Here is a 26,576-nt window from a genome sequence, read left to right on the forward strand (position 1 = left end):
AATGACATTTATGACTCGGTCCACTTCAGAGTTCAGCATTTTAAAAATACTATCAATGTCACCTCAAACGCCAAATCATTAGTAAGTAAATTCTTGCCCTTTCTACCTCAAAATGTAACTTGTGTGAAACCTGTACAATTTAGGATGTAGAATTTTTCCACAGCAAAATGCTGTGAAATATGACCATAATGCTATGACCATAATCAAGTATGGGGAAACTCAGACACAGTCTATGTTACACTTCAACATTTTTATTTAAGGAAAATAAAACAAAATTCAAGAGAACAAAAAATGTCCATTGCATCAGAATTTTGTGCAACTTTTCTCCTTGATGTCATGCTTTCAGCCACAACTATTTTAAAGCAATTATAGAATTCTTTGTTCCACATCTTCAAGTCTGGTATCATTGGTTCTGCTATGAAGTTTCCATCTTGTATCCAAATTTTTCTAGTTCAGCCCTGCAATGAAAAAGAAAATACCCTTAGGTTTGCCTTCTGCTGAAGAGAACATCCAAGATCCACAATATATAGCATATAGTTCCCAGGTTCTATTCCCTTCCTCCATAACTATCCCAACTCTTCTGCTTTTCATTAGTACATCATTGCTAAACAGTAGTTCATACTCCAAGGGCGGCATGGTGACACAGTAGTAGAGTTGTTGCCTTACAGCACCAGTAGACCCAGGTTCAATCCTGACTACGGGTTCTGCCTGTACGGAGTTTGTACGTTCTCTCCGTGATCGCGTGGATTTTCTCAGAGATCTTCGGTTTCCTCCCACGCTCCAAAGACATGCAGGTTTGTAACTTAATTGGCTTGAATTCTGCTATCCTCACCCCGTCTGACCTGTATGTAGCCCAGACTCACTACCTCTTAAATGTCCATTGAAGTGGCCTGTAAAGCCACTCCGTTGGGCTACGTTTAAACAGAAAGTGAACAGAGACCACCTATCAACTGGTACTGACTAAGGCACCGAATTTGAATACTGCAAAATTCCCCTCAAATATCTCACAGCTGGGGGATAAAATTAGCAGAACTGTCCTCCAGCCAGGTGAGGCAGTAGCCTGACAATTATACTTACAGAATCATACCGTACAATGTGCCAGACTGCTCCACCATAATGGTTGGGTTTATCTTGTCCCAGTAGCAGGGCAGATCACCCGAGTCGGCAGCACAGTGGTATATAGGTACGAGGTAGTAGCCTCATCATAGACTCCAAATCCCTTGACATAAGTTTATAAATTATAGGAGCAGAATTAGGCATTCAGTCCATTAAGTCTACTCCACCATTCAATAATGGCTGATCAATCTCTCCCTCAATCCCATTCTCCTGCCTTCTCCATTATAACCCCGACATCTGTACTAATTAATAATCTGTCAATCTCCACCTTAAAAATATCCATTGACGTCCTCCACAGCCTTCTGTGGCAATGAATTCCAGTTTCACCACCCTCTGACTAAAGAAATTCCTCCTCATCTCCTATTTAAAGGTATCTTTGACCTCTCAGCATCAGGCTAAACATCATAGGTTGGAAATCTCTGCCCAATTACCTTCTTTGTTCTCTTGCAGCTGATGAATCAGAGCTTCCCTATGCTGTGCACCAGGGCTACTACTACAGATTGAATGAACACCTATTTTCCGGCAACTGGTGGTCCACCCAACCCTATTAACTGGAAAAAATTACAAGAGCTCAGTTGAAATTCCCTGAGCGGCCACAGATGGCTTCGCGAGTACCGAGCACTCTTTCCGGTCCCTCCGCCGTTAAAGAATCAACTATGCTCACGATCTTCTCTCTTAACTATTTTTGCAAAGACAATACAGTAAACCATTCTTTTAACAAGTCTCTTATAATAGATGTCGGAAATAGCAACGGACCTGTCGACTCCACTCGTAAGGTGCACCAGCGAGACCTTCTTCATCCATTTCACTTGAAGTTAGGGAAATCAAGATTTATACTGCTCGGTTGTAAGCTGCCCAAGCAAAATATGAGGTGCTTTCCTCCAATTTGTGTGGGGCCTCACTCTGCTTCAGTCCGCCTCTGCCTAGGCGATATTCCAGTTGCTAAACACTTTAACTCCACTCCCATTCCCACACTGACATTTCTGGCCTGGGCCTCCTCCACTGTCAGAGGCCAATTGCAAATTGGAGAACCAGCACCTCATATTTCACTTGGGCATCTTACAATCCAGCGGTATGAATATTGATTTTTCTTAACTTCAAGTAACCCTTGCTTTCCATTTCTCTCCGTCCATACTCCACCCTAGTTCTCCGTATAGCTTCACTGTCCTTCTGATTAATTTTACTGATTGTATGCCTCCTGTATGTCTCCTTCCTCATAGCTAACAATGAACCATTCCTATATTTCATCGCCTGCTTTGATCTGTCGTTTTCACACCTTACTCTTCCATATCTCTAGACTCCCTCTACCCCGATTCTCAGTCTGAAGAAGGGTCTCGACCAGAAACATCACCCATTCCTTCTTTTTAGAGATGCTGCCTGTCCCGCTGAGTTACTCCAGCATTTGTGTCTATCCTCAGGTTGAGACAGATATGGGCCAAATACAGGCAGCTGGGACTAGCGTTTATGGGATAAGTTGGCCGAAAGGCCTATTTTCATGCTGTAAGACTCTGACACTCCCTGAAAACTGAAGCTCTCTAATCCAGCCAGCATTCTGGTAAAATACCTCTCTAAGCCTCCACATTTTTCCTGTAATGGGGTGACCAGAACTGCACGCAATTATCCAAATGACTGCTAACCAAAGCTCTACAGAGTTCATTATGACTTCATACCTTGTATATTCAATGGCCCAAGCAATGATACAAGCCTACCATATGCCTTCTTTACAACTCTTTCAACTTGTTCCTCCCTGAGCTATTAACCTGGACTCCAAGATCCCTCTGCATATTAATGCTATTAAGGGACTTGCCATTAACTGTAAACTATCCCCTCACATTCAACCTCCTAAAGTTTAATACCTCACATTGCTTGGGTTAAACTCCATCTGCCATTTCTTCACTAATTTTTGCAGCTGATCTATATTCTGCTGTATCTTCTGACAAGAGTTGAACCACCTCCACTTGATAGTCAGTGCCATTCCCAACTCCCCAGCCAACCATACTGACCAGAAACCCTACATGTTTTCCTCCTCTCCACCTCAAAAAACTGCACTGGTGACTCGCCCAGGCTACTCCCAAACCCACTACCTCAACCAACAAGGGCAGCAGATGCATTCAAACAGGTTCACCTCCAAGTCACGCCAGACCCGGGTTCGATCCTGACCTCAGCTGCTGTCCGTGTGGAGTCTGTACATTCTCCCTGCGAACACTTGGGTTTCTGCCGTGTGCCCCAGTTTCCTTCCACATCTCAAAGAAGTGTGGGTTTATAGGTTAATTGGCCTCTGAAATGTTCCTCCTGGTGCAGGGAATGGATGAGGTAAGATAACATGGAACTAGTGTGAAGAGGTGATCGATGGTCAGCGTGGACTCATGGGGCCGAAGGATCTGTTTCCATGCTGTACCTCTACACTAAAACAAAGAATTGTAATGCAATTGTAGTTGCAATGCTACTTAGTTCAGCAATTAAAACATTTATGCATGAATACTACAGGTTTTAACCTTCTGGACCATCATTCTGTGTTTCAGCAACTCCTGTGGTCCGTCCGGCGTGTTTTGGGTTTCTGGTACAAATCTGATGAATTATCTAATTCTAACCATGATGTAAAATTAAGCAAAATCTGTACTAATCTGTAGCTAATTAACCAATACAACTTTTGCAATATCAGTTGATAGTTTCAGACGTGTGGAAACTTCAAGAATAGGAGCAGTTAAGAGAATGTTTACATGGTTCAGGAGCGTCTAGATTTAAAAAGATCAGCTCTCCTGCCCAGAGGAAAATTATTAGGGGCAATATCTGCGGTCCTGCACAGGTCAGGGTGCTGGACCAGAATGTTTCAATCTGCAATGCACCTTTTTTTCAAGCAATTCTTACGCAACTGGTGCCCCCACCTCATTACCTTGTGGAATCTAGTTTCGTATACACACTATATTCCCTCCTTTGCTTTTATTTCTCCTTAATAAAGGGAAACATGCTGTGTCCTAATTTGACTTGCCTTCAAGATAGAGGATGACTTGCTTCCAACAATTCAGAGTACTCTGACAAGGCCAATGTAAACCTTCAGACCCTGCCATAAGTAGGGAAAGAAAGAGGTGCTCGACAGGTAGGCTGGAATTCATTCAAATAAATTTGGCAGATGGGATTTAAATTTGACTATTTAAATCCATATGAGAAAGATTAGAAAATTGGAGGCAGTAGGTGGCCATTTAGCTGCTTGTGCCTGTTCCACTATTCAATGAAGGCCGATCTTTTATCTCAGAAGCACCTGCCTGCATTAACCTCATATCAATTGATTTCCTTTATATTTGCACAGAAATTCCAAAGAGAGCAAGAAATTGCCATAAGAATATTCTTTAATTTCTAAATAAAATGTTGGAAATACACTAATATTTGTGTCTATCGAAGGAGACGATTATCTACAAAATTATATAAAATCAAAATGCTGAAAACATTCATGTGGGGCAGCATCTGGTGAAGAGTTAATGCTTCAGATTGACCAGAAAGTTTAGCTGCTGAATACATTTGTTTGCCAGTTGAACTCTTGCTTTTAAAGGACAGGAATACAAAACTGCTGGAATAAAACTGGTAGTTGAACTAAATTGAACACTTCTGTTCATTCCCACCACAAATTACCTAGACAAGACAAATCATTCTCTCTGAATCACAAAAGTCTAGACGTGAACCAACTTTAAAACAGAGAAACATTTACAGATTAAATTTTATAAACTGATCAAAAATAGGGAAATACTTTCAAAATGAAAAACTGAAAATTACACTGAAATTACGCTGAAAAATTGAATTGTCTTAGGGGAAATGTAATGCAAAACCACAAATTATGTGCCGTTTTTATTGAAAAGTACTAAGGGAACAATGCATGCATTGTACTCTCTCTTTCACTTTTAGATCAAAATAGATAAACAGTTCTTTCACTTGACAGGAAATATTTCATCACTCCAACCTCAATCTCCAGAGACAAATCAATTTGGGTCTGAAGTTCAGGAAACAGCCATTCAGGATTATTACTGGCAGAAGAATCCAATCCAGGGTCTCTTGCTTTAAAAATCAACCCTAGCTGTGCTTTTCAGTAACAGTAATTTTTCCTTTATACTTACAAGAAAAGAAAAATACCAGTGAAATTGCAGAAGGTTTTGCACGCTGTTCAAATTATTTAATTGAAATAGCGAAATCAGCAGCTAATTCAACACCACCAGTTTTCTGTCCACTGAAAAAAAATTGATTTAACCCCAACCAGTTTCCATTAATACTGTTAACTCTGCATGAATGTGATAAATGTTACTTCCAAGAAGCTTCCCGAACCCATTCTTCTGTATCCTGTATATTCAATACCATTTCAAAAACACTTAAAATTCAATTGGAGTCAGATTCAAAATTAATAATATGTGGAATGTCAGAGGGCTGCCCTAAGTTAACGATATTCCAGAGACGCTTCCTTGACTACGGTTTAATAACTGCGAAAAAACGTATACTTAAATTCTGGAAAAAGATAACAGTCCCCACAGTGAAGTTGTGGATCACAGAAATGACCGAGACACTACATTTAGAAAAAATAAGGCTGGTTTTGTCTGACAAATTAGATACATTTCCAAAATATGGTCTCCTTTCATTGAATTTCTTCAACAACAGAATGGTTGAACACAAATTCAAACCCGACTCTAGGGTCGGGTGAGCAGGCGTAGGGAAGGGTAGTGGGATATATGGCCGCTTTTTTTTCCACGTCGTCGTTAGTTCAGGGGTTTTTCTTCTTTCTTTTTCGAAATTCTTTCTTTTCTGTTTCCTTTCTTCTTCCTTTCCCTTCTTTCCTTTTTTTTTTCCGATTTACTTATTAGTTTATAAAATGTTAAAACTGAAGCTGTACGAAAATTGTATAATTGTTATGTCGATTACTTTCTCCTTGTACAATTGCTTCTAATAAAATTAATATTAAAAAAAAAAACTCTACATGAATGACCCAGCTGATTAAAGACAGTCCACATTAAAGCAAAGTTTGGTAGAACTCAGTGGGTCAGGCAGCACCTGTGGAGGGAATACACAGACGACATTTTGGGTTGTAACTCTTCATACTGATTGGAGTAGGAGGGAGAAAGCTTGAGATGGGGGGGGGGGGGGGGGGGGGCGGGAGGGAGGACATAGCCTGGGACTTCGGGGAGTGAGGAGGGTTTGATTCGTACATGATTGGAGCAATTGGGGCAAAGGGATGCGAGATGGTGGGGGAAATATGGCCATACCTTTGGGGGGAGTGGGGAGAGAAAATGGGAAAAATGGGGAGTTAGCAAGTATTACCTCAAACTGTAGATTTCATTGTTCATACCATTGGATTAGAACATAGAACAGCACAGGAACAGGCTCTTCAGCCCACATGTGCTAAACATGCTAAGTTAAACTGATCACATCTGCCTGTTCATGATTCATATACTTCTATTCCCTGCACTTCCATGTACCTATCTAAAAGCTTCTTAAACACCACTATTGCACCTGCCTCCATCGCTACCTGTATAAAATACCTGCCTTGCACATCTCCATTAAACTCCCCCCTCCAACCATAAAGCTATGCCCTTTAGTGTTGAACATTTTCACCCTGGAATAAATGTTCTGACTGTCTACCCGATATATGCTTCTCATAATTTTATACACTTCTATCAAGCCTCTCCTCAACCTCCACCGTCCCAGACTAAAACCTCTCCTTGTAGAAACCCTTGAATCCAGGCAGCATTCTGGAAAACCTCCTTTGCACCCTTTCCAAAGCCTCCACATCCTTCCTATAATGGGGCATTCAGAACCACATGCAATACTCCAAATGCAGCCTAACCAAAGTCTTATGGAGCTGCATCATGAAGATTGTAAGCTACACAAGCGGAATATGAATTGCTGTTCCTCCAGTTTGTTTGTGGCCTCACTTGGGCAATGGAGGCAGCCCAGGACCAGAAGATTGGTATGGAATGGGAAGGGGAGCTAAAATGATTACTAAGTGGGAGATCCAACAGGCCTTGGTGGATAAAGGACGAGTATTCAATAAACGGGCACCTAGTCTACAACTTAGTCTCGCCAATGTAAAGGAGCTCACATCAGGAGCACCAAATGCAGTAGACAAGTTTTGAAGAGGTGCTTGTGAACCAGATGAAAGCACTGCTGGCGTCCACAGTTGGAAGTGAGAGAGGAGATGTAGGGACAGATGTTACATCTCCTCTGGTTGCAGGGGGAAGTACCAAGGGAGGAATGGGTGGGAAGGAATAAGTAAATCTAGGGGATGCAGAGGGAGTGTTCTCTATGGAAAGCAGGAGTGAGGTTTAGAAGATGTGATATCATGGGATCATGTTGAAGATGTGGAATACCCACATGATAGAAATTCAACAGGAGTTTTATGTTGCAGGTGAAAATATGACTCTTTCTTAAGCAGTGCTCCCTTTAAAATCTTCTCCATTAAATAGGTATGCTGTCACCATAAAAAGAAGCAAACCCACAATCCCAATTGATAGATTTTCAATTTAGAAACACTTCACTCACAAGACTAATTTTACATCAGGACAAAATAAGATAAAAATAAATTAATTTGCTCTGCAATTTAAATAACAAATGTCACAGCACACAAGGCCATTCAGCTAACCAAGTTTGCCTTATTTATTTCCCCATTCTATTTTTCTGATACCTTCACCCACCACTGCAAACCTTAGCAGTATCTATCTATCTATCTATCTTCTATATACTATACTATACTTACTATATTATACTATTAAAACTCTGTGGCTGCCGCCTGCCGTCCGGCTGCCGCCTGCCGTCCGCCTGCCTTTGATTCATTGCCACGCCGAATCCAGACGCTCAATCGCCGAGATCTTTTCCATTTCGGTAGAGATTTCACTTTTCTTTCTAAGTATCCGCTCCTCATTACATTTCTTCGTGTTTAAGTACACGTTTTTAATCAAATCCTTCTCCCCCCCCCCCCCCCCCCCACTCACTCATTTTGTCGCCTACTGCTGGCCAGCGACCATAACGGCTGCTGGCGCCCGCATCTCGCCTCAAAGACGCCATTTAAAACCAGAGTTGGAGGACCACGTCTCCCGTGGGGGCTACGGGTAGGGAGCGGTTGCTTTGGGGGAGCAGACCCAACGGGTCTACCCTTGGTCTAGTATCCAATATATTTAACTAACGTCTGTTCAAAGTGGTGCCGTTCCCACTTACATGTTGTAATATCTCTTATACAAATAGTAGATTATGAACCTTAAGATTATGAATAGTTCTATAAGAAAGTATTGTTCCTCAAAGCAACTTTCATTTGTATGGTGTATTCTCCTAGATATACAATAGACAATAGGTGCAGGAGTAGGCCATTTGGCCCTTTGTGCCAGCACCGTCATTCAATGTGATCATGGCTGATCATCCACAATCAGTACCCCGGTCCTGCCTTCTCTCCATATCCCTTAACTCCGCTATCCCTAAGAGCTCTATCTAACTCTCTCTTGAATGCATCCAGAGAACCAGCCTCCATCGCCCTCTGAGGCAGAGAATTCCACAGACTCACAACACTCTGTGTGAAAAAGTTTTTCCTCATCTCCGTTTTAAATGGCTTACCACTTATTCTTAAACTATGGCCCCTGGTTCATGTTCCTACCCTTTGTTTCCTGTCTGCCAACCAATTTTCTATCCATGTCAGCACCTTACACGCAATACCATGTGGTCTACTTTTGCCCACTAATCTCCTTTGTGGGACCTTTAGTGGCCACTAGTACATCAGGGAGATTGTTTGTGTTCTCCTTAGTTAAGACGGATCCAAAGTACCTACCTGTTCAACTCATCTGCCATTTCCTTGTTCCCCATAATAAATTCACCCATTTCAGTCTTCAAGGCTCCAACTTTGGCTTTAACTAGTTTTTTCCTCTTCACACACCTAAAGAAGCTTTTACTATCCTCCTTTATATTCTTGGCTAGCTTACCTTCGTATCTCATCTTTTCTCCCCGTATTGCCTTTTTAGTTATCTTCTGGTGCTCTTTAAAAGTTACCCAATCCTCTGGCTTCCCGCTCATTTTTGCTATGTTATATTTCTTCTCTTTTATTTTTATACTCTCCCTATACAACACAGAACTCCAATATAACCCTATATAGCTTCAACGAGTAATTTACCAATACCATTACATTTTCCTATGCATAAACACACGCGACTGATGAACAATTACTAAAATTGTAGAGTGGGGGAATTTAGTTCAGCCATCGGTAGGAATTAACGTGGGCATGTACATAAGACATTTGATTTTAACATTATGATAACTCAATCGTATACATTGGTGTCCAGAAATCTGGGAACTTTAACCGGGAACAGCCAGTAGTGAATATTACCTTAATTGGTTAGAAAAGTCATCCTCCACATTGTCATCATCCCAATTGTCTTCCCAGACATGGGCATCCTCATCCTCATCCAAACCTGTCCAGCCTGCAACAAAAAAAGACACAAAATGAGCTGCTTTATGTATTACTTTTAAATGAAAGCAGATGAGCAGATGAGACATGGAATTATCTAACAGTACCTAAAAGAGTGAAGTGAAAAAGAAAAGCTACCTTCACAAAATCTATAGTCATTTGAAAAGGGTCAAACCAAAGAGAAAATATCACCAAAATACCCGTCTTTCTTTTTTAAAAAGGGAGCGATTGTAATATTATTTTACATAGCAGGGCTCGAAATTAACGGTTGCCCGGGTGCCAATGGCGACCTAAAGTGGAGCCGGGCAACCTAAAAGCCATGCCATTTTGCCCGGCTTGGCAAGCACCCGGGACACCTATCGTTCAACTCTGAGCGGGCCCCCCCCCCTCTATCTATCTCTCTGTCACTCTCTGTCTCCGCCCGTCATCCGTCTCCGCCCCCGGTTCTCCGCCCGCTCCTCATTCGCCGGCACAGCCGACCGCCTTGCACATGCACACTCCCACGGCCAGCAATCCTCCCCCTGCACACGCGCACAACCACGGCCAGCACATCATCTGCCATGGTTGTGCGCATTTTGTGACATCATGTTAGTAAATCTCTTTCCTTTCTTAAATAAAGTAGAGACATTAAATTTCTCATTCCTGTATTCTATCTTGTCATTGTTAGATGTCTGACCCACTACCTGTCATCAACAAACATGTAAATAGGATTTAGAGCACAATTTGGCTGCACAATTGAGTGTAGAGGGAGTATGGTAAGGGACTGAGAACACATTCATACAGGCCTCTGATGTTGAGAATTAACATGGTGAATGTTTTGGCACCTATTCTTCGACCTATCTATAATTGTGGACTGTGGGTCAGGAAATTGAGGATCCAGTTGCAGAGGGGGTGCTGACTCCACAGTCAAGGAATTTGGAATTGGGTTTGATTGGAATTATCATGTTAACGGTGAAGCTATAGTCTATAAACAGGAGTCTGACATAGGTGTCCTTATTATCCAGATGTTCTACGGATAAGTGAAGGGCCAGGGAGTTGGCACCTGCCATCGACCTGTTGCAATGCAGGGAGGGTATATCCCCTGAATGGTCACAATCTCAAAATAAGATGCTGTCATTCAAGAATGAGGGGAAAGAAAATGTCTTCACCCACCGAGTAGCAAATCTTTATCAATAAGGAGTGCCTTTGTCGTTGCCATATAAGTATTGATTTTGCATACTTTGTGTATGGTATACAAAACAAAGAATTTCTATCTATCCATCCACCTACCTACCTACCTATCCTGAGAATATTGAAAATAGAGATGGATAGATATTTGAATAAGGGAATCAAGGAATAACGTTTGTACAGTCAGGATCTCATTGAATGGCTAAGCAGGTACAAAGGGCCATGGGGCAATTCCTGTGTATTTCTTATCTTCTACATTGAGACTTTAAGTTCCGAGGAGTCAACATCACGAAAAATTTCTTCTGGACTACTCATATTGAAGCAATGACCATGAAAGCACACTAATACTACTACTTCCTTAGAAAACTTAGGAAGTTTGGCATATCCCCAATAACTCTCACCAATTTCTACAGATGTGCCACAGAAAGCCATTTATCAGGATGCATCGCAACTTGGTTTGGGAACAGCTGCATCCAAGACCACACAAGAAATTGCAGCGAATTATGGACGCAGCCCAGACCATCGCAAAAACCAACTTCCCTTCCATTGACTCAATTTATACCTCATGCTGCCTCGGCAAGGCCATTGGCATAATCAAGGATGTCGCACCCTGGCCACTCCGGGATGGTAGTAGAAATGGGTGCACAGCGAGTTGGGAGAGGCACAGGAAAGAGAGGGGGAAGGTATTACCCAAGATTGAAGAATTTAATATTCACACCGTTGGGCAATAGTCCACCCAAGTGGAATGTGAGGGGTTGTTCTCCAGTTAGTGTGTGGCAGTGGAGGCAAAGGACAGAAAGGTTGGTATGGGAATGAGAGGGAGAGTTAAAATGGTTAGCAGTTAGGAGATCCAGCAGGCCAAGCCAGACAGAGGAAAGTGATCAGCGAAATGGTCATCATGTCTAAGCTTGGTCTCAAATGTAAAAGAAACCTCATCAGTAGCACCAAATGTACCAATTCAATATTAATAAATGTACCTTCAATATTAATGATGGCACCAAAATATTTCAAAGTGTTTGAATCAAGACTCCATAAACTGAATGTGTCGAAGCACTTTTATCCATGCCGTGTTAAATGCATTGGGAACAGAAATGGGAATAGAAGTTGAAATAGTACATCCAAGACATTTTGGAGAAGATTTGATTTATAAGGAGAGTTTGGATAACCTAGGACTTTTTTTCCCCTCAAGGATTAGAGGCTAATAAAAACCATAAGGAACATAGATAAGGAGAATACCAGGGCTCGAAATTAACGGTTGCCCGGGTGCCATTGACCACACAAAGTGCCGCCGGGCAACCTAAACGCCAACTCATTTTGCCCGGCTTGGCACTGCATATACTGAATTATAACGAAGTTAGACACAAAAAACTGGAGTAACTCAGCGGGTCAGGCAGCATCTCAGGAGAAAAGGAACGTGACGTTTCGTGTCGGCTGTATTGCGGGGCAAAGATACTAGGTGCGTGGTGACGAAGGGTCGGAGTGAATGACGGGCCCCGCACAACAGCAGCAGCGACCGCCGCTCCATCTCCTCCTCCTCCCGCACCCTGCCCGCCCTGATAGCAGCCGCTGCGTACCACTCTGCCAACGGCGCTTTCAAAACAAACCCTCTCGCACGCAGAGGCCGGGAGGAGGGAGGGAGGGGGAGGCCTACTTCTGCCGTCTGTAGCTATAGGATCTTTGAACTGCACAGCTCGGCCCCACACCTTGCTGTTGGCTGGTGGAGGAGGGGAGGCGGTGGCGAGGAGCTCCCAACCGCCTCCCCCTTTGGCGGCGGCACTTGGCGGTGGACAGGGACGGCCAAGGCAGCGGGGCGATGTTGTCCGAGGAGCGCTGACCTTCATTCCTCCCCACCTCCCCTCTCTCTCTTGTACGCCCCCCTCCACCCACCCCTTATCCTGAGACCCCTTCTCTCCATCCCGCACTGATCCCCATTCCAGCCTCTATTCAGTTCTCACTGACATCCTCTATGCTCCCCTCCCCATCTACCGCCCCCCTCCCCCCCATCTATTAATCCTGCGCTGATCACCCTATCCACCTCGCATTGATTCTTCTGCCACCCTCCCATCCATCCTAAACTGGTCCCCCAATTCATCCTGCACCGATCCCCCCATCCATCTTGTAGTGATCTACCCATTCATCTTTTACTGATCCCCCACAGACCCTCTGATCCAGTGTACTGACCCCCCCCCCCCCCCCCCCATTCATCCTGTACTGATCCCCAACAGGGGAAAAAAGTTGTGAGAGCCCTGAATACCCCCATTTTTCACTTTGGGTAGTAGAGGTAAACTAGAGTACATACATTTAAGTTGTGAGTGGAATTACTTAAAGGGACCTGAGGGGCAACTTTTTCCAAAGGATGGTGCATATAATGGAGTAAGTTGCCAGAAGGAAGTGGTAGAGATGCATACAAAGACATTTAGAGAGGTATGTGTATAGGAAAGTTTTGGAGGGATATGGGTCTTATGCAGGCAAGTGGGAATATCTCAGTAAGGCAACTTGGTCAGCATGGATGAGATGCGTGAAGTGGGGCGTTTCCGTTCTGAATAGCACTATGACAGTAAACAAAGCTTCACTAAAGATAGACACAAAGTGCTGGAGTAACTCAGTGAGTCAGGCAGCATCTCCGGAGAAAAGGGATGTGACATTTCGGTTCGGGACCCTTTTTCAGACTGCCATGGCTTCACTAATGTCCACTTCATTATTAGTCTTAATAGAACAGAAAATTCATAACCTAATGTGCTGTATAAAAGATTGAGATTTCAAATTCAATATTTAGGAGGTAAATTTAGGTAAATTTAGCAATAAGCTAATATTTTTAATAAATTGACTTCAATCTAGATTTATGAATATGGTCTGTTAAATTAACATGCTAACATGAAAAATATTATGTTAACATTAACAGCACAAATTAATACTATAAGTAATCACGGGGAATAAAGGTGTTTATGAAGCAAGAGACTGTGGTTATTTCACTGCAGTGCTGCTATAGAATTCTTTGCTTGATTTGAGAAAAATTGGTTTCCGTTAAATACCTGACTAAATACCAGTCTAATTCTTTGCTTGGGGCAAACTGGTTAGATACTGAAATTTTAATAACCATTTGGCAATCATTATACTAATTTACTGCTCAGAAAAACACATTTACTTGTGATTAATTTTACTTCTCAATCAGAGAAAACCAAGAAAATGCAAAGCGTTTTTTTTTTTAAATTCCTTGCTTCCAAATTAGAGGTTATAACACCAACACACCACAGTGTTGGTAGTTACCGATGCTGATGAGTCGCAGAACAGCAAACAATTCAAACTTAAGTGTAAACTACAATCATGTACAATTCAAACTACACTGATTTTTAATTTTAGAAATGTTACCAGCCAAAGATGGGAAGCAGCACAAGCTATTTGTAAAGGAGCTTCTCCCACTTAGTGTCATCAGCAAACAAAAATTGATCTGAATTTAAAAAAATTAAGTGTACAATGGAATAAATTCCAGAACAATGTAAGCTGTATTAAATGGCTGTAAAACATTCTTAACATTAACAAGCTTATTACATGGCACATTTCTTAGGACATGAAAAAAGGTGTTCACAGATTATTTTTGATTTTCACAATGTTGGCAAATGCAGCAACCAACTTGCGCACAACAGGACCCCATAGCAGCAGGGAAATAAACGGCAAGTTAAATGTGTTGTGATGGTGTTTATTAGGCATCAGCTGTGGCTCAGTTGGTAACCAGAATGTGAAGGCCCTGGGTTCAGAATCAGAATTGTTAATACACAGGTGGTGGTTACTCAGCCCGTCCAGTCCATGCTGCTTCTTGGTAGAGTAATGAACTCAGTCAAATTATTATATTTTTCCCTTAGCCATTTAAACTATTTTCCCTCAACTGCTTATTCAATTTCTTTTAAAAGGCCCAACTGATTCTGCATCTACCACAATTACAAAGTGAATCCCAGACCACCACTCACAATTTTCTTCATATTTCTCACCCATATCTTATGTCTTTTACTTTTCAATCCGTGTCTCTTGGTCCTTGAAACGTCTATTTATCCTGACAATGGAAGCAACTAATTACCTTCTTTAAATCTGTAATGATTTCTTACACCAATCAAACTGTTTCTTCCAACAAGAACAACTCTCCTCAAACACTAACAGAAATCCCTTATGGTTCCTTTCGGTCCCTTTGCCAGGTCTCTCATCTTTCCCAAGCGATGTGACCAGAAGTAAATGCAATTCTCCAAGATCCCCTATACTTTAATTATTTTTTTCAAAAGGCACTACTACTTTAAAAAAATTCTGCTCACAAGTCGTTCTGTTCCTGCACTGTGTGGGAGCTTGCATGTATGTATGTGAACTTCACACTTCCGGTTTAAATGTCACCTGCCATCGGTTAGCCAACCTTTGCCCAGATAGCCAGCATGGAGTGGTCTTCGGATTTTGAAATTTTGCGAAAGTAGTGGCCCTTACACTGACCTCTTCGAGACCTGAGGAAACACCACTGCCTCCCCATTTTGTGTTCCCCGTGTGGAAAAAACCCAAAATTCTTAGATAGAACATAAAAGTGCTGTAATAATTCAGCAGGTCAGGCAGCATCGTTGAAGGACATGTGTAAACGATGTTTCAAGTCAGGGCCATTCTTCAGACCTCCATATCTTCCAGAGATGCTGTTTGACCCACCAATTTACTCCAGCACTTTGTGTTGTACATAGGATTCCTGCATCTGTGTTCCTAGTGTCTCCAAAATAAGCTGTGCCATAGATCAAAAGGATGGTAAATTTCTTCACTCATATGGTACTGAATGTTTGGAATTCTCTATCCTAGAAGCTGTGGAAACCTGCTCTTTGAGATCAATACATTTGCTTCTAAAACTGTGCTGACAAGAGTTCAGAGCATGCATGTTCCTGTGAGAGTGAAGGGCGAGGCAGGTGGGCATAAAAAAGCTTGGATGACTAGAGAAATTGAGAGTCTGGTCAAGAATAAGGAGGCATGGTAGAGGTACAAGTAGCTGAGATCAAGTGCAGCCCTGGAGGAGTTTCTGGAGCACGCTAACGGAGGAAATCAGGAGGGCAAAAAATGGGCAGGAGATAGCTCTGGCAGATAATATTAAAGTACACCCCAAAGAGATTTTATAAATACATTAAGGGAAAAAAGATAACCAGAGAGAAAAGGGTACCTCAGGAATCAAAGCAGTCATCTCTACATGGAGCCACAAGACAATGGGAAAAGTCCTTAATTAGTATTTCTCCTATATTTTTATTGTGGAGAAAGACATGAGGACCGGGGAACTTGAGACAGTCAATGGAAGTGTTTTAAGGCAGTCAGTGTAACCGTTGAGGAGGTGTTCGATACGAGACATCATTAAATATCTGTGAAGTGCTGGAAGACTGAAGGGTGGCAAATGTTGTGCCTTAATTTAACGAGGGCTGCAAGGAAAAGCCTCGGAACTATAGGCCAATAAGTCAAACATCGGTGGTCGGAAAGTTACCAGAGTATTCTGAGGTATAAGATATACATAAGATATACATGCTTTCAGACATACAAGGGCTGTTTAGGGATAGTCAGCAACGGTTTTGTATGTGGGAGATTGTGTCTCATGAATCTGAGTTTTTTTGACGATGTAAGACGTTGCAGTATGGATTTCAGCAAGGCATTTGTCACGGTTCTGCATGGTATGCATGGTCTCCTAATTTGAGGAAGGACATCCTTGCCAAGGTTAGGTCGCATGGGATCCAAGGAGAGCAAGCCGACTGGATAGAAAATTAGCTTCATTGGAGGAAGCAGAAGGTGATGATGAAAGGTTTTTCAGACTGGGAGGGCTGTGACTAATGGTGAACCTCAAGGATCAGCGCTGGGCCCATTGTTGTTTGTGGTTTACATCAACGATTTGGATGAGAACTTATAGGGCACGATTAGTAAGTTTGCAGATGACACTAAAATGGGTGGTATTGTGGATAACGAAGATGGTTATCAAAGGTACGGCAGGATTTTGATCAGTTGGGCAAGTAGGCAGAGTCAAGAGTGTTTTATTGTCATATGTCCCTGATAGAACAATGAAATTCTTACTTGCAGCAGCACAACAGAATATGTAAACATAGTACACTGTAAACAATAAAATAAATGAGAACAAAGTTCAGCGTGTGTGTATACGCATACGTACACATTAAAATCAAACGAACAATAATAGTGCAATGATAACATAATAGTCTGTGTAGTTCAGAGCTTATTTGAGGTTACGTAGAAACATAGAAAATAGGTGGAGGAAGCCATTCGGCCCTTCGAGCCAGCACCGCCATTCTTTGTGATCATGGCTGATCGTCTCCAATCAATAAACAGTGCCTGCCTTCTCCCCATCCCTTGATTCCACTAGCCCCTAGAGCTCTATCTAACGCTCTCTTAAATCCATCCAGTGACTTGGCCTCCACTGCCCTCTGTGGCAGGGAATTCCACAAATTCACAACTCTCTGGGTGAAAAAGTTTTTTCTCACCTCAGTTTTAAATGGCATCCCTTTTATTCTAAGACTGTGGCTCCTGGTTCTGGACTCGCCCAACATTGGGAACATTTTTCCTGCATCTAGCTTGTCCAGTCCTTTTTATAATTTTATATGTTTCTATAAGATCCCCCTCATCCTTCTGAACTCCAGTGAATACAAGCCTAGTCTTTTCAATCTTTCCTCATATGACAGTCCCGCCATCCCAGGGATCAATCTCGTGAACCTACGCTGCACTGCCTCAATGACAAGGATGTCCTTCCTCAAATTAGGAGACCAAAACTGCACACAATACTCCAGATGTGGTCTCACCAGAGCCCTATACAACTGCAGAAGAAGGTTCAAAAAGGAACTGCAGATGCTGGAAGATCGAAGGTACACAAAATTGCTGGGGAAACTCAGCGGGTGCAGCAGCATCTATGGAGCGAAGGAAATAGGCGACGTTTCGGGCCGAAACCCTTCTTCAGAAGGTTGTAGTGTTTAATAGCCTAATGGCTGCAGGGAAGAAGCTTATCCTGAACCTGGACGTTAGCTTTCAGGCTTCTGTACCTTCTTCCTGTTGGTAGGGGTGATATCCAGAGGAATGGTTAATGCAGTTCAATGTGAGGTATTGAATTTTAGGCAGACCAATCAGGCCAGAAACTTTACAATAAATGGCAGGGTTCTGCAGAGTGTTGCAGAGCAGAGGTATCTAGGATTGCAGGTATATACAGCACCCTCCATAATGTTTGGGACAAAGACCCGTCATTTATTTATTTGCATTTGAGATTTGTAATAGAAAAGTTTGAGATTTGTAATAGAAAAAAAAAATCACATGTGGTTAAAGTGCACATTGTCAGATTTTATTAAAGGCCAGTTTCATACATTTTGGTTTCACCATGTAGAAATGACAGCTGTGATTATACATAGGACACATGGCTTCACAGGCGTTTGTAATTGCACAGGTGTGTTTAAGTGCTTCCTTAATGCAGGTATAAGAGAGCTCTCAGCACACTTTCCATCACCTTTGGAAACTTCTATTGCTGTTTATCAAAATGAGGACCAAAGTTGTGCCAATGGAAGTCAAATAAACCACTATGAGACTGAGAAACAAGAATAAAACTGTTAAGAGACATCAGCCAAACAGGCTTACCAAAATCAACTGTTTGGAACATCATTAAGAAGAAAGAGAGCACTGGTGAGCTTACTAATCACAAAGGGTTGGCAGGCCAAGGAAGACCGCCACAGCTGATGACAGAAGAATTCTCTCTATAATAAAGAAAATCCCCAAACACCTGTCCGACAGGTCAGAAGCACTCATCAGGAGTAAAGTGTGGACTGGATTTGTCAATAGACAATAGGGGCAGGAGTAGGCCATTCGGCCCTTCGAGCCATTCAGTGTGACCATGGCTGATCATCCCCAATCAGTACCCCATTCCTGCCTGCAATGACCACTGTCTGCAGAAGACGTCATGAACAGAAATACAGAGGCTACGCTGCAAGATACAAACCATTGGTTAGCCGCAAAAATAGGTGGCCAGGTTACAGTTTGCCAAGAAGTACTTACAAGAGCAACCACAATTCTGGAAAAGGGTTTTGTGGACAGATGAGATGTAGATTAACTTATATCAGAGTGATGGCAAGAGCAAAGTATGGAGGGGAGAAGGAACTGCCCAAGATCCAAAGCATACCATCTCATCTGTGACGGTGATGGGGGTGTTATGGCCTGAGCATGTATGGCTGCTGAAGGTACTGGCTCACTTACCTTCATTGATAATACAACTGCTGATGGTAGCAGGGCTTCCAACTCTCACGCATTGAGCGTGAGACTCACGCTTTTGATGAAATTCTCACACTCCCACGCTGATGACAGAAGTTCTCACGCTCAAAAAACATATTTTAAAATATATAAATAAATAAAGCCACGCTCCTCCACACGCACCAATGAGAATAGTTTTCTGTCGGCGGGTTTCCCGTAAAGAACGAGTAATTTAAGCTGAAGATAGCCACTAAAAGCTGTAATAACTCAGCAGGACAGGCAGCATCTCTGGAGAGAAAGAATAGGTGATGTTTCGGGTCGAGACCTTCAGACTGAAGAGGTTGAAAACCAGCCATAAAACACAATGACTGGAGATGTGTGTTATCCAACTAAGGGCAGAAATCAGAATCATGTGTTCATCTTTATTGTCGTGACACCATAATAAATATATTACAGAACAAATAATTGAATGGGGTGGCACAGTGGCGCAGCGGTAGAGTTGATGCCTTGCAGCACCACAGACCCAGATTGGATCCTGACTACGGGTGCTGTCTGTACAGTATTCGTACATTCTCCTTGTGACCACATGGATTTCTCTGGATATTCTGGTTTCTCCCACATACGAAAGAAGTGCAGGTTTGTAGGTTAATTGGCTTCTGTAAATTGGCCCTGGCGTGTAGGATACAACTGGTGTATGGTAGATTGCTGGTAGGTGTGGACTTGGAGGGCAGAAGGGCCTGTTTCCATATATGTTTTACATATATATCTTAATTTCATTGAACCATAAGGTTGAATATGTGGCATTATTTTCATCTTGTTTCTATAATAAGGTTGATTGATTTATTTGTGCAGTACAGTGATGGAAGTTTGACTCCTCTTGCCTTTCTATGTTTTTGTTTCTCTCTATATATAAGCATAACAGGATGAATTATAATCTAATTTCCATACATGAATATACTAAGGTCATTCATGTGCTGCACATGTTGATCAGAGCCTGGCTCTACTGTGGAATGTAATTAGGAATGTAATTTAGCCTAACCTTATTCATACCTAATCCAATTTGAAGCATAAATGTTGCATTCAAGTTAAGTAAGTTAAAAGACTCACTACAGTATGCGCCAGATTGCACATTTTCAAGCTGAAAAATGGAAAAGCTCCCTACCGTAGGAGGGGGGACACCCCCCTCCCACACCCTCACACCCTTGGTCGCTACGCTCCCTCACAATCTCTCACTCTCAACTCTCACCCAATGTTGGCAGCCCTATGGTAGTGGCATAGTGAATTCAGAAGTGTAGAGACACATCCTATCTGTTCAAGTTCAAACAAATGCCTCAAAACTCATTCGCGGCAGTTCATTCTACAGCAAGACAATGATCCCAAACATACTGCTAAAGCAACAAAGGAGTTTTTCAAAGCTAAAAAATGGTCAATTCTTGAGTGGCCGTCAATCACCCGATCTGGACCCAATTGAGCATGCCTTTTATATGCTGAAGAGAAAACTGAATGGTACTAACTCCCAAAACCAGCATGAGCTAAAGATGGTTGCAATACAGGCCTGGCAGAGCATCACCAGAGAAGACACCCAGCAACTGGTAATGTCCATGAATCACAGACTTCAAGCAGTCATAGCATGCAAAGGATATGCAACAAAATACCAAACATGGCTATTTAATTTACATGAAATTGCTGTGTCCCAAACATTATTTTGACCTGAAATGGGGGGACTATGTATAAACACTGCTGTAATATCTATAGGGTGAAACCAAAATGTATAAAAATGGCCTTTATTAAAATCTGACAATGTGCATTTTAACCACGTGTGATTTTCTTTCTACAGGTGCACAACCTTTTATCCGAAAGCCTTGGGACCAGACACTTTTCGTAATTCGGAATTTGTCGGTCTTCGGAATGGAATTTTTTTAGCGTAGATTTTAATGGCTGGCTCAGTGGTAGAGTGCTCGGCTCATATCCGCAAGGTCGCGAGTTTGCGCCTTGATCCCGGCAGTTCCTCGGTCGCGAGTTTGAGTCTTCAATGTATTTTTTTCTTGCAGAATAAATGTCTGTATGAAATGCAGTGTGTTGAATGAATTCCTGAATTTGTAAATGTGACCGCAGCATTGAATCACCTCTCGCACTCATGTCACCCTAGCGGGGCTACATGCCCTTAGGCGGCCTAAGGCGACATTTTCACACTCTTATATCCGTGTGCAGCAGAGGCGACGTGCGTTTGGCGCCAAACGTGAGCTTTGGTGTGCAGACGACATCCTGGAAAAAATGTCTGGTTTCTTCCAGGTAGGCGATATACCCTCCCGGGCAATATACCCTCCACTTCTCTTTTATGAAGGGGATTTAGTTCCCCTTTCTTCCAGGACCGACCGGAGGTTCCGCTGTCACCTCTGCGGGCCACTCTCGGTGAACGCTCACTCAACTTTGTCTTGGGATTCCTACTCTCCCGCGCAATGTATCCTCACCTTCTCTTTTATGAATGGGGATTTAGTTCCCCTTTCTTCGAGGACCGACCGGAGGTTCCGCTGTCACCTCTGCGGGCCGCCCTCGGTGAACGTCCTGTCTCCCTGTCCCTGGGATAGTAGGGGGCGATCAAACAGCACAATACCCCCCTCCCCCTCCAACTCCAGAGGAATCCGCTCCCCGATGGGCCGCTACGGCGACAAGTGGCAGTTCGCCCACAGCCCGAGCTGCGCAACCCCAAGAACAAGACGTACCTTGCACACCATCAGCTTCTCCCCATACGGGGAGCGTGTTCCTCTGGAGTTGGAGCGGGGCTGGAGTTGCTGATCTGGGATCTCCGTGCTTGCAATGGGCCTGGGGGTCGGTGTCCCGATGAGGGGGCTGTGGGCGAACTGCCACTTGTCGCCGTAGCGGCCCATCGGGGAGCGGCTTCTGGTGGTCCTGATGTCTCCGGCCAGTTTGCAGTTTTCCTCTGGAGTTGGAACGGGGCTGGGCTGCTGCTGGCTGTGGGTCTCTGGGATCTCCGTGCTTGCAGTGGGCCTGGGGGTCGGTGTCCCGTTGGTCCTGACGTCTCCGGTGATTGGCACTGACCTGCTAGCATCGCCGACATGAAGACAGTGCAAAGCCCCCGCGCCGGTGCAATGGGCGGGGAGCTGGAGAGGGGAGGGAAGGGGTCACACACATGGCCGGGAAGCAGAGGGGTGTAGGTGGGGTGAAACTGAAGGCAGCAACAATCTGCTGCTGCTGCCTGCCCGCTGAGTTAAAAAGTTCCCACGCAAGACTCATGATACACTGTGTATCGTGAGTCTACCGTGGGAACTTTTTAACTCAGCGGGCAGGCAGCAGCATATTGTCAATTATTAACCCTCCCGCGCAATATACCCTCACCTTCTCTTTTATGAATGGGGATTTAGTTCCCCTTTCTTCGAGGACCGACCGGAGGTTCCGCTGTCACCTCTGCGGGCCGCCCTCGGTGAACGTTTTCAAGGACCTTTCTTCAAGGACCGAAAAAATGTCCGCTATTCGGAGGTTTTCGTTATTTGGATCTTCGGATAAAAGGTTGTGCACCTGTATTACAATTCTCAAATTGTGGAGTACAGAGGCAAATAAATAAATGATGGTTCTTTGTCCCAAACATTATGGAGGGCACTGCAGTTCCTTGAAATTGGCATCACATAGATAAGGTGGTCAGAAGTGCAGAGAAGATTGACAAGGATAGACACAAAATGCTGGAGTAACTCAGCAGGACAGGCAGCATGAGCTGTAGGGAGAGCTGTATTCCTAGGAGGATGAGAGGTGATCTTATAGAGAGAAGTACACAGGATCATAAGGGGAATAAATAGTGTTGATGCACAGAATCTTTTATCCAGAGGAGGGGAATCAAGAACCAGAGGACATAGGTTTAAGGTGACGGGAAATATTTAATAGGAATCTGAGGGACAACTTTTCTTCACACAGCGAATGGTGGGTATATGACACAAGCTGCCAGAGGAAAAGTTGTGGCAGGCACTATAACAACTTTTAAAAGACATTTAGACAGGTCCATGGATAGGAAATGTTTGAAGGTATATGGGCCAAATGTAGTCTGACCAGTGCCATATAAAATCTCTGCATTAAATCCCTGTTTATATATTTTCTACCCCTCTCTAATGCTAACTTTGCATTTGCCTTCCTTACTACTGATTTAATTTGCAAATTAACTCTTTGGGAATCCTACACCAGCACTCATTGGCACCTTTGATTTCTGAATTTTCTCCTGCCTTTAGAAAATAGTCTACGCCTTTATTCCTACGGCCAAAATGCATGACTCCAATTTGCTATAGAGTGGTTGCACGAAAGGTCACTGGGTCATAGGGCTCGACGCATGGAGCCGCTAAATCCAACTGGGAGACATCCGTCACTTCCGGGAAGTTATTAAAAAAATTGATTTAAAAAATATGATTTAAAAAAATTACAGCCAGATTTATCACTTCTGAAACTTTTTAGATACCAAAGGAATCAAGAAAAAACACAAATAATGCCTTAGTTGATGAAATGCAGTGAGCAAACGGCCAATGTTCGTCAAGCACTCTGGCTGTTGTTGTCCCTTCAGCTCTTGTTTCTATCTACCGTCATTTCTCCTCACTTTTGGAATTCTGAAGTAGGCTAAATGTCTCACACGCTTATCCCGATTTCCATAATTATTTACAGCGCAAAAATTGACAATTTCAGCGGGTTTTAACGGGCCCGCTACGCTGGAAACAATGGTAAGTGCCTACCTGCAGTTCATCGCGTGTAATCCATTTGGAGTAGCGTAGCAACAGTACGGGTCATGGGTCGTGACCCGACTGCCGTGAAACCTCCCTATGCTGTATTCAATCTGCTACTTCTTTGCCCACTCTCTCAGCGTGTCCAAGTCCTTCTGCTGACTCTCTGCTCACTCTATACTACCTGCCCCTTCGTCTATCTTTGAATCATCTGCAAACGTGGCCAGAAAGCTATCAATTCCATCATCCAAGTCATTGATATACAACGCGAGTAGCAGCCCTAACACCGACCTCTGCATAACACCACTGGTCACTGGCAGCCAACCAGAAAGGTTTTTAGGTTGTGTTTATGTGGGGGGGGGGGGGGTTGAAACGGGGCTTGCTGTCTCTCCCTTCGGGGGAATACGACTTTTTTGTCGTATCCCCCTTCTCTGCCTCCGTCTGCGCTGAGGCCTAATGGCGTAGCTGGCGACCTCGAGGCTCCGGAGGCAGCCTGTCAGGACTCGCTCTGGGCTCGCTCCCGTGAGGGCGGCCCAGCTCGGGGCTGGAACGGCGCTCCCGTGAGGGGCTGTGACGCTCCCGTGAGGGCGGCCTGGCGAGGGGCTGAGACTCTCTCGTGAGGGGCTGTGGCACTCCCGTCGGAGTGGCCCAGCTCGAGGGAGGAACGGCACTCCTGTCGGAGTGGCCCAGCCCGAGGTGGAACTGCACTCCCGTCGGAGTGGCCCAGCTCGAGGGAGGAACGACACTCCCGTCGGAGTGGCCCAGCCCGAGGTGGAACGGCACTCCCGTCGGAGTGGCTCAGCTCGAGGGAGGAACGGCACTCCCGTCGGAGTGGCCCAGCCCGAGGTGGAACGGCACTCCCGTCGGAGTGGCCCAGCTCGAGGTGGAATGGCGCTCCCGTCGGAGTGGCCCCGCTCGAGGGAGGAACGGCACTCACGTGAGGGCGATCCGGTTTGGGGCTGGAACGGTGCTCCGGTGGCTGGGACGGCGGTGACCTGAGTCCTGGGTTCAGCCGCGGGCCAGCGGCTGCGTACGCTGGACTGGAGGGCGGCAGCTTCGACCACGGTGTTTGAACCGGCCCGTTTGCGGGGTTCGGTGAGCCGCGGGACTGTCTGTGCCATCGCCCGGTGGGGAATCGCCTCAGCGCAGAGGGAGAAGAGGAGGGAAGAGACAGTAACCCTAAGATTTTTGCCTCCACCACAGTGAGGAGGTGCTTGGAGGATACACTGTGGTGGATGTTAATTTGTGTTTATTGTTGTTTATTATTGTATGATTGTATGTATGACTGCAGGCACGAAATTTTGTTCAGACCGTAAGGTTTGAATGACAATATAGGTATTCAAAAAAAAACAAAAAACGTTGCCTTCTGCCATTCAGTGCCCTCTAATAACATGGGCTCTCAGCTTGTTTAACAGTCTCACATATAGCATCGTATTTCAGAGGCTTTCTGAAACATAGAAACATAGAAAATAGGTGCAGGAATAGGCCATTCGGCCCTTCGAGCCTGCACCGCCATTCGATATGATCATGGTTGATCATCCAACTCAGTATCCCATCCCTGCCTTCTCTCCATACCCCCTGATCCCTTTAGCCACAAGGGCCACATCTAACTCCCTCTTAAATATAGCCAATGAACTGGCCTCAACTACCTTCTGTGGCAGAGAATTCCACAGATTCACCACTCTCTGTGTAAAAAATGATTTTTCCTTCTCGGTCCTAAAAGACTTCCCTCTTATCCTTAAACTGTGACCCCTAGATCTGGACTTCCCCAACATCGGGAATAATCTTCCTGCATCTAGTCTGTCCAACCCCTTAAGTTTGTAAGTTTGTAAACATCCACTCACTTTTGTCTATCCTGCTATTTCTTCCTCAAGATCTCCCCTTCACAAAACCATGCTGACTTTGGCCTATTTTATTACTGTCTGCATTCTGTGCTTCGCTGCACTATTCTGATGAAAACTTGAACTTCCATTAGCTTTCGGTTACTTAATTCGCTATATTTCTGTTGTTTCAGATTTTCAGCACTTTAATTTTTTCCCCCATATCCTCTGCACCCGTCATTGTTTACTTACACGGGGGACTTGCGTCCAAAACACGAAAATAAAACGTTAATCCAGTTCACTTAATAATTCAATTAGACTTAGAATCCACCTCATCATCTCTACAACTCTGGATCCTTCACGACAAACTTGTATTCCACAACACATTGACCCAAACTCCATCGGCTCCTTGCACATCACCCGATTCTTAACCTTCACCCTAACTGTACCCGAATGGTGCAGGCTGGAGGAAGGTGCTCGGCTCAGGTCCAGGCTCCAGCTCAGGTCCAGGTACACACTCTGGGCCAGGCTCAGCCTCACTCAGGCCCGGGCTGTGAGTTACTCAGGCCCGGGCTCAGCCTCACTCAGGCCCGGGCTGCGAGTCACTTAGGCCCGGGCTCAACCTCACTCAGGCCCGGGCTCAGCCTCACTCAGGCCCGGGCTGCTAGTCACTCAGGCCCCGGGCTCAGCCTCACTCAGGCCCGGGCTGCGAGTCACTCAGGCCCCGGGCTCAGCCTCACTCAGGCCCGGGCTGCGAGTCACTCAGGCCCGGGCTCAGCCTCACTCAGGCCCCGGGCTCAGCCTCACTCAGGCCCGGGCTGCGAGTCACTCAGGCCCCGGGCTCAGCCTCACTCAGGCCCCGGTGAGGTCGGGGAGAGGTACAGCCCAGTGGGAGAGCGGTGAACCGCCCACAGTGAATCGTCCTCACCTTCCGCCGGGAACTCCTCGAACTCGTCGTCCTCCTCCAGCAAACCCAGGTCTACGGGCGGCTTCTTGTCCGACATGACAACGGCAAACACACAGCAGCACCAACGCTGGCAGCGAGTGAGTCACTGACGGGCTGCGCGCATGCGTGGCCGTGCGAGGGGGCGTGGCTACAGCGCGACGTCGCCA

At 44.5% G+C, this 26,576-nt stretch overlaps 1 protein-coding gene across 2 annotated transcripts; it reads right to left on the reverse strand.

Moving 5' to 3' along the window:
* Positions 1 to 232: 232 nt before the first annotated feature.
* On the reverse strand, positions 233 to 26,576 carry sem1 (SEM1 26S proteasome subunit). Of its 2 annotated transcripts, none has more exons than XM_033042357.1 (3): positions 26,392 to 26,576; positions 9,458 to 9,551; positions 233 to 458 (listed from the first exon to the last, which is right to left on the reverse strand). In XM_033042357.1, exons 1-3 carry the CDS (start codon positions 26,465 to 26,467, stop codon positions 416 to 418), a joined length of 213 nt encoding a protein of 70 aa, XP_032898248.1. In that variant the 5' UTR covers positions 26,468 to 26,576; the 3' UTR covers positions 233 to 415. The 2 variants fall into 2 exon arrangements, with proteins under 2 accessions (XP_032898248.1, XP_032898242.1); XM_033042351.1 differs by lacking the exon at positions 233 to 458 and adding an exon at positions 1,103 to 1,219.

Source organism: Amblyraja radiata, chromosome 2, assembly GCF_010909765.2.
Source record: "Amblyraja radiata isolate CabotCenter1 chromosome 2, sAmbRad1.1.pri, whole genome shotgun sequence".
NCBI classification, from domain to species: Eukaryota; Metazoa; Chordata; class Chondrichthyes; order Rajiformes; family Rajidae; genus Amblyraja; species Amblyraja radiata.